This window comes from Lynx canadensis, chromosome B1 (assembly GCF_007474595.2).
Source record: "Lynx canadensis isolate LIC74 chromosome B1, mLynCan4.pri.v2, whole genome shotgun sequence".
Lineage (NCBI taxonomy): Eukaryota > Metazoa > Chordata > Mammalia > Carnivora > Felidae > Lynx > Lynx canadensis.
Window position 1 is genome coordinate 121962679 of NC_044306.2, and position 15732 is coordinate 121978410.

General features: G+C 36.3%; 1 protein-coding gene across 2 annotated transcripts in view; it reads left to right on the top strand.

Annotated features, from left to right (window-relative positions):
* EMCN (endomucin) overlaps nt 1-15732 on the top strand; it is a 105173-nt gene that overhangs the window by 36579 nt on the left and 52862 nt on the right. For both annotated transcript variants that reach the window (XM_030313359.1, XM_030313360.1), the window contains exons 2-3: nt 1348-1467; nt 7959-8036. In XM_030313359.1, coding sequence (XP_030169219.1) covers nt 1348-1467; nt 7959-8036 — 198 coding nt within the window. The remainder of the gene's footprint in view (nt 1-1347; nt 1468-7958; nt 8037-15732) is intronic.

Here is a 15732-nt window from a genome sequence, read left to right on the forward strand (position 1 = left end):
TTGGATGAAATTTAAATTTGAGAAGTCAATGTATTTACTGCAATGACATACCCAATTTGACTGGCATTGAACGTCTTTGTCACTCGAAGTCCATACTCTTAACTAACATGCTATACTATATATACTCTATACAGATGAAGTAACAGCACAGAAACAATGCCTTCCATGGACGTGAATACTTTGTCCAAGACCTTTATACATTTTTGTTTGCTATTTTCTGATCTTTAACACGACAGTGACTGTATAGAGACAAGACCAACAAACGCAAGATTAAAAGGATTCTATAAATGCTAACAAATTCAATAATATTGTGTAAAACAAATATTTCCATAAATCACTGAGAATTAAGTTCTATATACTTCACTTCGAATAAATAATATTTCAATGAAAATTTAAAACTTACTATTAAATATTGACTTCTATTGCCAAAAAAGGAACTATTAAAACTAAATATGTAATATACCTAATAATTATCATCTTCATCTTTGTGCCTTTGATTGTTCCAATTTAGAGAACTAAATCATTTAATAAATAAAAATAAATAATAAAATGTATGGTCTTTCTTTAAAATTTTTTTAAAAATTAAAAATGAAATATATTTTATTCCTTTGGAATGTTTATAGAAAAAGAGAGTGGAGGGAATGCTTTATATCAAGAAGAGATGTATGAATACGGACATTTTACTACTTAATAATTCCAGTGTTCTATGAAAATATTTAGTAAAACATCCACTGCCCAGAGAAAATCCATTTAATTAGTTCATCTCACAATGTTAGTGAAGTGGGCTTAAAAATATTGTCAGATTTAGTGCTATCTGGGTGGCTCAGTCGGTTAAACAGCCGACTTTGGCTTAGGTCACCATCTCACAGTTCATGGGTTCAAGCCCCACATCGGGCTCTGTGCTGACAGCTCAGATCCCGGAGCCTTCTTCGGATTCTGTGTCTCCCTTTCTCTCTGCCCCTCCCCTGCTCATGCTCTGTCTCTCTCTCTCAAAAATAAATAAACGTTAAAAAAATGTTTTAAATGAAAAAAATTGTCAAATTTCAATTTATACATTTATTCCTCCTAAGTGTTTCAGGAATCATTTTGTTTCAGAGCTATAGACTGCTCCTGCCGGCTCTCTTGAAAATTCACATCGTTGGTGAGAGGCAGGCGGAGTTAGTGAATGAATATTGAACTGAAGGCTGAATTCATTACAATTAGAAAATTAATTTCAAGTCCATGCCCTGCTTACTGGGTTAGCAGCCGTATACATACAGTTTACTTTGCTTAAATATACTAGTGTTATTTGGCAAAATAAATTGTAAACTTCAATGCAGCTGCTTTAACATAAGCTATTTTTTTCAGGTGTTAACAACACAATCACTGGTGTATTACCATCAACTCATGCAACAGAAACATCTGTATCAACATCAAGCATAATACCAAATCCTGTTTTGGAATCAACATCGGGAGCGTCTCCTAAAGGTAGGATTAGCAATTAGTGAAATTTATTCTAACTGTAACAAATAAAATTAGTAGCATCTACATAATCTGATCACAGAAAAATAATTTGATGTGCTGTATCTATTATTATGAAGGTCTGTGCTGCTTCACTCTTTCGAAACTTACATGTTATTTTGGGTTGCATACAAAGCCCTGAGATGACAGTGGGCTTCTTTGATGATATTCTTTTGGATCATTTCCTGTTTGAAAATAATCCTATTGTGAATGTTGCATACACAAAGTTTATTTTTAGAAAATAAAAAAATTACCATTTCCTTAGTCATAAAAATATGTTTCTAAACATTCCAGTTGTCCACTTAAGCAGCACAGTTAACAAGGTAAAACTGTATTAATAACAGATTGATCTGTTAGTTACATAGGGCTGACGATAGATTTAATTTGTAAGGTTCGATAGCAATGCTATCACTATTTTTTTTTAAGTTTATTTATTTATTTTGGGAGTGAGGCACAGGGAGAGAGAGAGAATTCCAGGCTCCACACTTGCAGCACGGAGCCTGACCTGGTACTCAAACCCACGAACTGTGAGATCATGACCTGAGTCGAAATCAAGAGTCTGCTGCTTAACCAACTGAGCCACCCATGCGACCCATGTCATCATTATTGTTAATGGACTGAATGACACCTGGGAAACAGGTGTCATTTATCATTTATCATTTATCATTTATCACTTATGGGCAGAAATTCCAGTTAGAATGCTAAGGTCAGAGGAAGATCTGAATCACACACCCTAATGAGGAGATGAATGAATTTCTTTCTCACCTCTTTTTCTCACCTCTCTACTTTTCATTTTTCATTCCAACACCAAATTCAAGTACATGTAGAGGACACGAGGGCTAGTTCACTGTACTTAAAAGGGATGGTGATCCTCAAAGAAAAAGAGTATGATGAATATAGTCCACTATTTCTGAAATGTGCAATTCTAAGATGAAACCAAACCAATTCTTCTAGAACGTCTCTACCAAACCAGGAGAAAGCATTGCACAAAGAGGAAAGCACAGTGGATTTTATCCCCAGAATGTGGTACAACCTTTATTGCCAACCAAGGGAAACTCCAAATGACACAGTCAAAAAAACTAGGGTTCATGAAGCCTACAGCCAACTCCTGCACAATAGATATTTTATTTTTAAAAATTATTTCAGTCCTATGTTCTCGAGGCTTAAGCAGAGGCATTCTAGAACTTTGACAAAGTGTAAGTATTTGCTGCTTCTCTCTGTCTTTTTCTGTCACTCTTTCTGTGAGTTGTCAGCTGAGTTCTTGACATAAAATTGCACTAATGCGGTAAAAGCGTGTTATTTTTGTAATCAATAACATTCCCCAAAAAGTACCAATAAAGAGAAGGTAGGTGCTGACATTGCATGAGGACTCAAAAGGTTGAAGTTTTACAATTTTTACATGAACTCCTTGGAACTCACGCCTTCCCAGTGAGAGGATTCCTAGCCCATTCCTCAGTGACCTGTGGTGGTTAACAATGTCCAAATAACACAATGACTATGTTAAAAGGCCATGAAAGGTCAGAGGTGAAGGGTTCAGTGAAGGAATTCAGGTAGAATTGTCATTTGTGACCCCAGAAATGCATCTTTCCTTTCAGGCTGGGAAGGGAAACTCTATACCTACTCATATACTTAGGAGACTATCCTAATAACTTCATCACTGAAGGATCCTGTAGGGGACCCTGAAGCCCCTTGTCTGAAACAATTCACTTGGTAAAGCACTTGAAATCAGATACACACACACATACACACACGTACATATCTTTCTCTATTTCTCTTCTTTGGACACTTTGATTGCTGTATATTACTCAGTTAACAAAAACTAAACTTTAATCTGTGTTCTTCAAAAGTTCTCCCACATGACCTTTAAATTATTCACATTCAATTGTACAAATTGTAATAGGCCAGTGAAGCTTTTATTTTTATTACTTTTTATTATAAAAATGTCTAGATGTACCACAAATGAAGAATACTATAATTAATACCCATTTGCCCATCTACCAGAATCAATAATTATCAAGATTTTATCATATTTGCTTCATATTTTTCTTTCTCCTCTTTCCCTCCCTTGTTCCCTTCTATCTTCCTTTCTTTCCTTCCTTTTCCTTTTTTTCTTTCTTCCTGTTTATTTGTTTTTTGCTATTATCTAGTGTTTTTAAGGAAATTCAGGCTTTTTGCCATTTTTCTTCACACACTAAATGTCCATCTCAAAAAATATGGATGTTTTATTGTAAAACTACAATATCACTGTCAAATCCACCAAATTAATAATGCTAATGCCTCAGTTGAATCTAATGTCTATTTAGAGGGGTTATAAGGGTTAAAATCTAGTAACCATGGATATGGCAGTGGGAGAGAGATTAAGGGAAGGAATGAAGTCCATCGTGGAGTCTCTCAAGAAATCAGCTGAGAAGGTGCTGGCGCAGAAGAGAAAAAGAAAGAAAGGCAGGCCATGATGTCTATAATCTACTCTCTAATTAGGTATAAGAAGCAGAAAGTCCAGCATGGTAGTAGGGACCAGTGGAGACATTGGTCAGAGGATGGTCCATTGTGCTTATAGGAAAATGAGGGAACATGGACAAGGAAGACAGATAAAGGAGCTCCTGTTTGTCTGGCTTATTTGATCACCACTTTTGTATTAAAAACATGGGTGGGTTGGGCTGTGTGCCAATATATATATTTGGATGGATACACACACACACACACACACACACACACACACTGGATATTGCCCATGCTGTTAAAGGTAATGTAATTAATACAAAGATAATGTAAAACTTGTTTCAAATTCTCATATTCTAAGTAGTGTATCAGTATACGTGGCTTCCTGACTTCAGGCTTGGGAGGAGTTTAAATCTGGGGGAGTTTTATACATTGTTTCATCCTCCACAACAACCATAATAATATTGGAAAAGTGTATCTATGATAAAATGATTCTAGTCTACTTTCCTCATGGGCACCATGGGCATTTTAGACACGATAAAAGTATTTACCAAAAAAAAAAAAAAAAAAAGCAACATAGAGAAGCTTCTTTTTTTTTTTTCCTTTTAAGGCCTCCCAAGTCAGATTTTCTTGCTTAAAGGTCAAAAGGTACCTGATTTAATAGTGCTTATATCTATCTAAAGCACGTAAATTTTCTTTCCCTTGACCATGGCAGAAATTTTACCATTAGAGAAGTGGAATATGTGCTAGTGAGATAGGCACTCTTGCAACGACATGGCCACAGTGGCAGAGGTGACTAATGGAGCTTTGCTTGGAGGAGGGCTTGCTTTCAGAGGCTTCCCGAGTTAGAAGGATGGGACCTAATCTCTTCCTAGATATGTACCAAGTGCACTGCCCATTTTGCTCGAAGGCCAAGTGGCCAGAGTTAGAATCAACATTTGGCAGACATTGAATGCCATCATCATAAAATCAACTTCTAAGATACAAAAATAAACCTGAAATTTTATTCTTAAAACATAACTGTTATTCAGCTTGATTTTTTTTTAATTTTTTTTTAATGTTTATTTATTTTTGAGACAGAGAGAGACAGAGCATGAACGGGAGAGGGTCAGAGAGAGGGAGACACAGAATCTGAAACAGGCTCCAGGCTCTGAGCTGTCAGCACAGAGCCCGATGCGGGGCTCGAACTCACGGACCGCGAGATCATGACCCGAGCCGAAGTCAGCCGCTTAACCGACTGAGCCACCCAGGCGCTCCTCAGCTTGATTTTTAAAGCACTTCAGAGTCAAACATTCTTTAATTAGCTGAATTAATTTGTCAGCACTAATATTTCACGTTTCTGATACTCAATAGATGTTCAGTTCCAACTGAGGTCAGTAGAGGGGCCAGGTAATTTTGGCCATCTCTTCCGTATAGCGTGCCAGTTATGGTGACATTTATGATGGACGTCCTCTCTGGAACCTGACTACCATAAAACTGGAAAGAACAGACTGTATGAAAGACAGTCTTCTAAGCTTTCTTATAATATTGGGGGCAAAAAAAGGTTTGGGTACCATGTTTTTCTCCATATCTTCCTTCTGTTCTCCATTGTCTTTACATTATTCCTTATTGAGTTTGAAGTGGAAATGACTTACCTGGGATATCTTTGTACAAATTTTTTTGTTGTTTCCTTGTCATGGAATTTTGTGGTGGCCAAACTGACATTTGCTTTTAGTTTATACTCACAAGATATAAAATGCTTATAAATTAGACATTTTCTTTAAACCCTGATGATTTTTACAATAATAAGGACGCATTTATACTTCAGAATTTCAACATATTTAACACATAAGAAGAATTTTATTATAAGTTATATGTAGATTGCTTATCCATATTTGAAAGTGAATATTCATACATTAACAATAAAGCTAAAATAAATTGTGCTCTGTTTTGGTATAGATAGAGTTATATTGATTAGTTACAATGATCATGGGCATGATCACAAGATCACTGTTCACACACAAGCTCAGGAACACCAGAAATGGATAGCCATTTACCTCTTGCTTTTCCAAAGACCAAGGCTGAAACTGAAGCCAAACAGATTTGGGCTGAATGTGTGGGCCAAAGCTCAAATTTGTTACACATCTTCCCTCTATCAAACATGAAGTCAGGATAGCTATTAAAAAAGGGGGGGGCTGGGGCGCCTGGGTGGCGCAGTCGGTTGAGCGTCCGACTTCAGCCAGGTCACGATCTCGCGGTCCGTGAGTTCGAGCCCCGCGTCGGGCTCTGGGCTGATGGCTCAGAGCCTGGAGCCTGTTTCCGATTCTGTGTCTCCCTCTCTCTCTGCCCCTCCCCCGTTCATGCTCTGTCTCTCTCTGTCCCAAAAATAAATAAACGTTGAAAAAAAAAAAAAATTTAAAAAAAAAAATAAAAAAAAAAAAGGGGGGGGGGCAAGGTCCTCAGAAACCCAAGAATTATGCACAGTTGATACTTTTTCTGTTTATATTCATGATTATTGTTATATGTGTCCTAATTATTTCCTGTAATCTTCCCCATTCTTGAATTTTCAAGCGATATATGAGACATATACCAGTGAAACACAGGAAACAAGGTGACTGTAAAAATCCAAGTCAGCCTCTTATTGGTACCGAGATTCCAAGACTGGTAGTGATGAAGTGAAAACCATGGCGCCACACCTGGCTGGAAGGGACACTTCATTTATATCATTACATCTTTACTTTAAGATGGCATAGTGTGAGTGGGCAATGCAAAATCCCAAACCTAGCTTTTAGGAATAACGTTTCCTTTGTTGGTTTCTTCTTTTAAAATATAACCACATATTGGGTGTAGAAGACTTTGAGAAACTCTTAAGTGCTTCACCAATCTCCATGTTATAATTCACAGAATCCACCTGTTACAGCCACTTTCCATTTCTATAATAACCGAGGTCCTCTAATAAGTGGTGAGGACAGAGGGGCAGAAGACAAATCCTTCACCCCCTGCTTGGAGTCATGTGTCCACAGTGTTCCTCCAAAGGTCTTAACTTCCTTGTCATTCCTTAGTATTTTCCGATATACAGCTCCAGCCAGCTTAACCTTGACAACTCTCTTCTGGATGGGTTTTAAAGTGTTAAACTGTCCAGAGCCAAATTTTTCCTCCCCTCCCCCACCAAAACAGTGCGCATTCTGGGATTTTATATATGCCACATAGTAAAAATGGAACATTATGTCCTAATCACAAAAGGGTATCCTAAAGTGTTTTAAGAAGGGAATGTTGACAATTACAGGTGTCAAACTGTTAAGTCGTATTCACTACTTAAAGAGGATCTTCATCTTTTTGTTGGTCCCCATGTCCTGTATGAGTAGCACCTTATCTGAAACATTTACTACTTGCCTACCATATGCCAGGAATTAACCTTGATACTACTCATATTAAAGAGATGACTAAGAGTTAACTACTGCCTTCAAGAATCTAGAAATGGGTCTTGCACCCATTTGACTGGGAACTCAATGAATGTTTCATAAACGGACAAATTAATTACAATAGTTTGCAAACTCCTTTATGATTTATGTAATTTGGGAAGTTCCAATGTCATAACTAAATCAGCAAAATGAAATGTAATTCTGGGTGGGATGTGAAAGTTCTATTGACTAGGTTATTTTTCTCTTTAGGAAAAACAAAATAATTTTAAAATATTTGTTTTTAATATATATATATTTAAAGATACCCAAGTAACTATCTGCAGTGAAAATTTGCTTTAGGGGCCTATCACAGAAAAAATGTGTGTGTGTGTGTGTGTGTGTGTGTTTGTGTGTGTGTGTGTGTGCTTTCACTGGGTCATCCCAAGTTTTCAGTACTTATATTCCTTATTTCAGACAAAAGGAGATAGAAAGTAGAAAATTAAAGATAGGCAAAGGCTGACCCAGTACCTCTGCAGAGGGATTGTAGTTCACCTCCAGATTTGACTGACTTTTATTTGTTCCTTGGCAGGTGAGATGAAATTGTGATTAATAATAATGTCATCTATCTTATCAAACTAGGAACAGCAAATAAGGAATCCTTAAATTCATCTTTGCTGCCCACACTTTCTTCATTAACTACAACAATTAAAGATGAAGGTAAGTAGTCATCATTTTCAATCACTTTTCTTCCATTAGTATAATTCATATACCATAATAGTCACTCTTTTGAAGTGTACAATTCAATGGTTTTTAGGATACTCACAAGATTCTGCAACCATCACCAGTATCGAATTCTGGAACATTTTTTTATCACCCCATAAAGAAACCCTATATCTCTTACCAATCACTTCCCACTTCCCTGTACTCCCACTCTCCCCAGCAACCACTAAACTACTGTCTGTCTCTTTGCCTATTTTAGAAATTTCATATAAATGGAGTCGTATTGTATACGATCTTCCGTGTCTGACTTTCACTTAGCATAATGTTCGTAGGTTCATCCATGCTATAGCATTTATCTGTAGTTCATTCTTTTTTGTGAGTGAATAATATTTTATGGTATGGATATACCACATTTTATTTATTAGTTAATGGACATTTCAGTTGCTTCTACTTTTTGGCTATTTTAAATAATGCTGCTATGAATATTCTTATACAAGTTTTTATGACCATATCTTTTCATTTCTCTTGGGGGTATGTATCTTAAAGTGAAATTACCAAGTCACATGGTAACTCTACGTTTTAACTTTTTGAGGAACTGATTTCCCGAGGAGCTCTACAATATGACAATACCACCAGAAATGTATGAAGGCACCAATTCTCCACTTTCTAATCAATACTCGTTGTCGGTCTTTCTCATCATAGCTATTCTAGTGCATGTCATTGTGGTTTTGATTTACATTTCACTAATGACTAGTGACCTTTTTATCTACTTGCCAACCATTTGTATATCTTCTCTGGGAAAATGTCTGTTTAGTTCTTCCTTATTTTTTAAAAATTGGGTTATTTTTTATTGTTGAGTTGTAAGCATTTTTTAATATATTTTAAAGACTAGAGCCTTATTGGGTAGATAGTTTACAAATATTTTCTCCTACTCTGCAGGTTGTCTTTTCATTTTCTTGATGTAACTTTTGAAGCACTATAATCTGTAATTTTAAGGAAGGAAAATTTACCTATATTTTTTTTCTGTCATGTAGGGAAGGTAAATCTGTACCTCTACCCATTTTAGGTTTTCAGCTGGGACTCTTTAACAAGAAGACAGATTAACAAGATAAAAAACAAGATAAAAAATAAATGTGGACAGCACACATCACATGAGAAGCCTAAAACAAAGAGTAACTCAAAGCAGTTGCTTAGAATTTTGGCTTATATAGCATCTTTAACAAAGAACAACAAGTTTGCAGCTAAATGATTGTACCAAAGAAAGTAGTTTAGGCTTCCAAGGGTGGAAAACTAAGGGAGGGTAAATATATAGAAGGAAATTGATGGACTTTTTTTTTTGAGAGAGAGAGAGAGAAAGTGTACACCATGCAAGCATGCTCAATTTGCAGGGGTGGGGGTGGAGAAGGAAAGGGAAAGAGCAAGCACCATGCCCAGAACAGCCAGCAACACAGGGCTCTATCTCTCCACCCTGAGATCATGACCTGAGCCAAAATCAAGAGTGACACTTAAGCAACTGAGCCACCCAGACACCCCAGTAAGGTTTATTTGCAGATTCCCTTAGTGCCTTTTCTGGGCTGATAAAAGTCTGTCTCCAGTAAAAGGAAAATATGTATCCTGCCCTTAGCAGAAAAGCTTTTTCTGCATTGGCTGCCTCTTAATTGGCTGCAGTTTAAAATAATTTTTATGCCAAAGAGGCATATTTCAAGGTGACATATTCTGGTTTCCTTCCACCAGTGAGGTCAAATCTAAGAAACCATTGCTCAACTCAAGGTCACAAAGATTTATACCAATCGTCTCTTCTAAGAATTTTATAATGTTAGCTTTTCCATTTAAGTCTTTAATTTTGTATATGGTGTGAGGTAGGTGTCCAGCTTCATTCTTTTGCACACAATTAACCAGTTGTCCTAACACCTTTTGTTGAAAGGACTATTCTTTCCCTATTTGAATTGTCTTGGCACTCTCAATGAAAGTCAGTTGGCTATAAATGTATGAGGTTTCTTTCTGGACTCAAATCTGTATCTGTTTCTATGCCAGAATCATACGCTTTTGATTCCCATTTGCATTAAGTTTTGAAATCAGAAAATGTGAGTCCTCCAACTTTTTCCTTCTTTTTCAGCGTTATTTTCACTATTCTGATTCACTCGAGTTTTCATATGAAACTTAGGATTAACTAGTCAATTTCTGCAAAATGTCAGCTGGGATTGTGATGGGGTGGCATCAAATCTTCAGATCAAGTTGTGAAGTATTGCCATTTTAACAATCTTAAATCTTATAATCTACAAATATAAGACAACTTTCTGTTTATTTTAGGCTGTCTTTAATTTTTTTATGATGTTTGTAGTTTTCAACATAGAAGCCTTGCATTTCTTTTGTCAAATTTATTCTTAATATTTTATTCATTTTCATGCTATTGTAAATGGAATCATTTGCTTAATTTTGTTTTTGGATTGTTCATTACTACTGTATAGAAATACAATGTATTTTCATATACTGATATTGTATCTTGCCATCTTGCTTAATCCATTTTTTGGTCCTAAATTGTGCATGTGTGTATTCCTTTGGATTTTCTATACACAAGATTTTACAAATATAGTTTTACTTCTCCTTTTTCAATCTAGATGCTTTTTATTTTTTAATTTTTAGATGCTTTTTATTTTATTTTCTTATCAATTTGCCCTGGCTAGAACCTCCAATACAACATTGAATAGAAGTAGTGAGAGGAAACGTTCTTGTTTTGCTCCTAATTATAGGGAATGCTTTCACCATTAAGTATGACGTTATAGTGCATTTTTCATATATGCCCCTTATCAGGATGAGGAAGCCCACTTCTAGTACGAGTTTGTTGAATGTTTTTATCGTGCAAAGGTGTTTGATTTTGCCATATGCCTTTTCTTGGCATATTGAGATTATTGTGTGATTTTTATCTCTTATTTTCTTTTTTTTTTTTTTTGTTGAGTTTTTTTTTTTTTATGAAATTTATTGACAAATTGGTTTCCATACAACACCCAGTGCTCATCCCAAAAGGTGCCCTCCTCAATACCCATCACCCACCCTCCCCTCCCTCCCACCCCCCATCAACCCTCAGTTTGTTCTCAGTTTTTAACAGTCTCTTATGCTTTGGCTCTCTCCCACTCTAACCTCTTTTTTTTTTTTTCCTTCCCCTCCCCCATGGGTTCCTGTTAAGTTTCTCAGGATCCACATAAGAGTGAAACCATATGGTATCTGTCTTTCTCTGTATGGCTTATTTCACTTAGCATTACACTCTCCAGTTCCATCCACGTTGCTACAAAGGGCCATATTTCATTTTTTCTCATTGCCACATAGTATTCCATTGTGTATATAAACCACAATTTCTTTATCCATTCATCAGTTGATGGACATTTAGGCTCTTTCCATAATTTGGCTATTGTTGAGAGTGCTGCTATGAACATTGGGGTACAAGTGCCCCTATGCATCAGTACTCCTGTATCCCTTGGATAAATTCCTAGCAGTGCTATTGCTGGGTCATAGGGTAGGTCTATTTTTAATTTTCTGAGGAACCTCCACACTGCTTTCCAGAGCGGCTGCACCAATTTGCATTCCCACCAACAGTGCAAGAGGGTTCCCATTTCTCCACATCCTCTCCAGCATCTATAGTCTCCTGATTTCTTCATTTTGGCCACTCTGACTGGCGTGAGGTGATACCTGAGTGTGGTTTTGATTTGTATTTCCCTGACAAGGAGCGACGCTGAACATCTTTTCATGTGCCTGTTGGCCATCTGGATGTCTTCTTTAGAGAAGTGTCTATTCATGTTTTCTGCCCATTTCTTCACTGGGTTATTTGTTTTTCGGGTGTGGAGTTTGGTGAGCTCTTTATAGCCATCTACACATTCAATGCAATCCCAATCAAAATTGCACCAGCATTCTTCTCGAAATTAGAACAAGCAATCCTAAAATTCATATGGAACCACAAAAGGCCCCGAATAGCCAAAGGAATTTTGAAGAAGAAGACCAAAGCAGGAGGCATCACAATCCCAGACTTTAGCCTCTACTACAAAGCTGTCATCATCAAGACAGCATGGTATTGGCACAAAAACAGACACACAGACCAATGGAATAGAATAGAAACCCCAGAACTAGACCCACAAACGTATGGCCAACTCATCTTTGACAAAGCAGGAAAGAACATCCAATGGAAAAAAGACAGCCTCTTTAACAAATGGTGCTGGGAGAACTGGACAGCAACATGCAGAAGGTTGAAACTAGACCACTTTCTCACACCATTTACAAAAATAAACTCAAAATGGATAAAGGACCTAAATGTGAGACAGGAAACCATCAAAACCTTAGAGGAGAAAGCAGGAAAAGACCTCTCTGACCTCAGCCGTATCTCTTATTTTCTTAAGATGCCATATGACATTGATTTCTACATGTTGAACCAACCTTGCATTTAATTCCAGTTCACCATGGCATAAAATCCTTTCTATATATTGCTGGATTTTATTTTTATCATTTTGTTAAGAATTTCTGTGTCTATGGGGTATCTTGGTAGCTCTGTGGGTTAAGCATCTGACTCTTGATTTCAGCTCAGATCATGATCTCACTGTTTATGGGTTTGAGCACTGTCAGTGTGGAGCATGGTTGGGATCCTCTCTCTCTCTCTCTCTCTCTCTCTCTCTCTGCCCCTCCCTAGCTCACACTCTTACTCTCTCTCAAAAATAAATAAACTAAAAAGAAAAAAGAATTTTTGTGTCTATATTCATAAGAAAGAAAAGTTTGTGATGTCTCTGCATAATTTTGGCATCAAGTTAACACTAGCCTCATAAGATGAATTAAGAAGTGCTCCTTCCTCTCCTAACTTTTGGAAGAGTTTATGAGGAATTGATGGTAATTATTGTTTAAACATGTGGTAGAATTGACCAGTGAAGCCATCTAGTCCTGGGTTTTTCTTTGTGAAAGTTTTTTGATTACTAACTCAGTCTCTTTTTTCATTACAGGTTTATTCAGATTTTCTTTTCTTAACTCAGTTTTGGTCATAGTTGGTTATTTCCTGGGAAATCAGATTTTTCCCATTTCACTTAGTTTATATAATTTGTTAGCATACAATTGCTTATTGCATTGCCTTATAACTCTTCTTATTTCTGTGAGGATAATAGCAATACGTTCACTTTCATTCATGATTTAGTAATTTGAGTCCTCTCTCTTTTCTCTTTGTCAGTCTAAGGCTTGTCAATTCTGTCAATCTTCCCAAAGAACCAGCTTCTTATTTGATTAATTTCTCTATTTCTTTCCTATTATCTATTTTATTTCTCTTCTCTCTAATCCTTATTATTTCTTTCCTTCTATTGGCTTTGGGGTTAGTTCAATCCTCTTTTACCAAATTTTTAAGTTGGTAGAATGGAATATTAATATGAGATCTTTCTTCCTTTATAAAATAGATGTTTACATCCATAAGATTTCCTCAGTGCTACTTTTACTACATCCCGTAAATTTTGGTAGGTTGCATTTCCATGTTTGTTCATCTCAAAGTATTTTCTAATATCCTTTGTTATTTATTCCTTAGCTCATTGGTTATTTAGTTTATTCTTAAGTTTCTACATGTTTATAAATTTCTTCCTATTACATTTAAAAGGAATTTTTCCTCTTCAGTGTTTTTTGTGTGTGTGGGTTTTTTTGTTTGTTTGTTTGTTTGTTTGTTTGTTTTGGAGAGAGAGAGAGAAAGAGGGAGAGAGAGCATGCATGAGTGGTGGACGGGCAGAGGATAAAAAAGAGAATCTTAAGTAGGTTCCACACCCAGTAAGGAGCCTGGCCCAGGGCTCAATTTCATGACCTTGAGATCATGACCTGAGTCAAAATCAAGAGTCAGATGCTTAACCAACTGAGCTACTTGGGCTCCCCAAATTCTTTTTTTTTTTTCTTTAAAAAAATAAATTTTTTAGTAATCTCTACACCCAACGTGGGGCTCGAATTCATGACCCTGAAACCAAGAGTTGCATGCTCTACTGACTGAGCCAGGCAGGTGTCCCCATCTTCAGTGTGTATACTACCTATCAGAAATTACTTCCCTTAAGCATTCAATTTTAAAATTTAATTTAATGTAATTTTAAAAATAAAGCATATGTAAACTATCCTAAAGTATATTATGATATCCTTGTCTCTATTAGGCAGAGTATAACAAGCATAACTTGAAAATGCTTTGCAATTTGTTTTCAAAGTACCATTTTTATAATAGGTAGTGCATTTGGCTCTTGTTTTTAAGAAATGTATTATCATTTTTTAGTTTATTTTTAAATTATTATTTAATTTTCATTATTTGAAGATGGAAAACGTGGGTTTCCGAGATGTTAAATGACTTAACAAAAGAAGCACAAAATTATAGTAACAATTTGCAATTTGAAACCTGATACTTTAGGGGCGCCTGGGTGGCGCAGTCGGTTAAGCGTCCGACTTCAGCCAGGTCACGATCTCACGGTCTGTGAGTTCGAGCCCCGCGTCAGGCTCTGGGCTGATGGCTCGGAGCCTGGAGCCTGTTTCCGATTCTGTGTCTCCCTCTCTCTCTGCCCCTCCCCCGTTCATGCTCTGTCTCTGTCTGTCCCAAAAATAAATTAAAAAAAAAAAAAAAAAAAGAAACCTGATACTTTAGTTTCAAGTTTTTCTTTCCATTTAATTCAAAATTCATAATCAATTATTTCTTAATGAATTGGTATTATTATTTTAATCTCAGTTATGATACTTGGCTTTTAAACAGTAAGTGCCTCAGGTATTAGTAAGGTGTATGTGGTTTTTTGTTTTGTTTTGTTTTTTTCTCTCTGCACAAAGTAGTCACCAAATTCTATAACTTTAACTTTTCTCTTAAGGTTTTGGTAAATGTTCTTGTTCTTTCCCTGCTTTCAGACTATCCTTTTGATGATATTGCCAGCCTGCTATGGATGTTTATTTCCTTTAAGTGGCAAACACACATATACACACGCACACACACCTATATAAACACACACAGCAAAATTGTTAGAATTGTGTTAAAAAAAAAAGGAAATACATCCAGGTGAAAGGCCATGTTCTTGCATAGAGTGTAGGTTCATGAACACCTGAATTTCACAATAACGGTGGGTCTTGTTATTCCTGCCTACTCTGAAATTCCTCATCTTGCTTTTAGTGTGGATAGGCAAGGTTACCATTTTACGACCCTCATTATTAAGTAAGACAATTGTTAATTAAGGCTTTTTTTTCATTGGCAGAGATATTTCCATGTAAAATTTTATGAGGAAGCCCAAATTGCCAAAATACTGAATAGTAGTTGAACTGCTTGTTTGAAGCAATGTGGTGGTGGTATATGTGGGCAGGAGGGATTTCCACCCATTTTTCTCTCTTACTGCTAATGGGAGTCTGTGAGGCTTCTGTACTGAGCCCTTAGGGCTTCAGCAGTACGGTCAAAAAAATTACTGAAACAAGGCATTATTATGTTATTTAAATGCCATTCACTGTAAAATTAAAAAAAATAATAATAATATGCATTCTAAAACCAGAAAACAAACAAAGCAACTCTTTTTCTCCCACCATTTGACACGGAGTCATCCCATTGGTAATTGTTGTGGGCTATAGTTTTCAAAAGGGCAGCTCAAATATCCCAAAAGCTTTTAAGAGTCCCATAAACACTGTTGTCAATTATTCACTTATGTGTAAAATCAATAGATCTGAGAAATGAAGGAGACGCCTC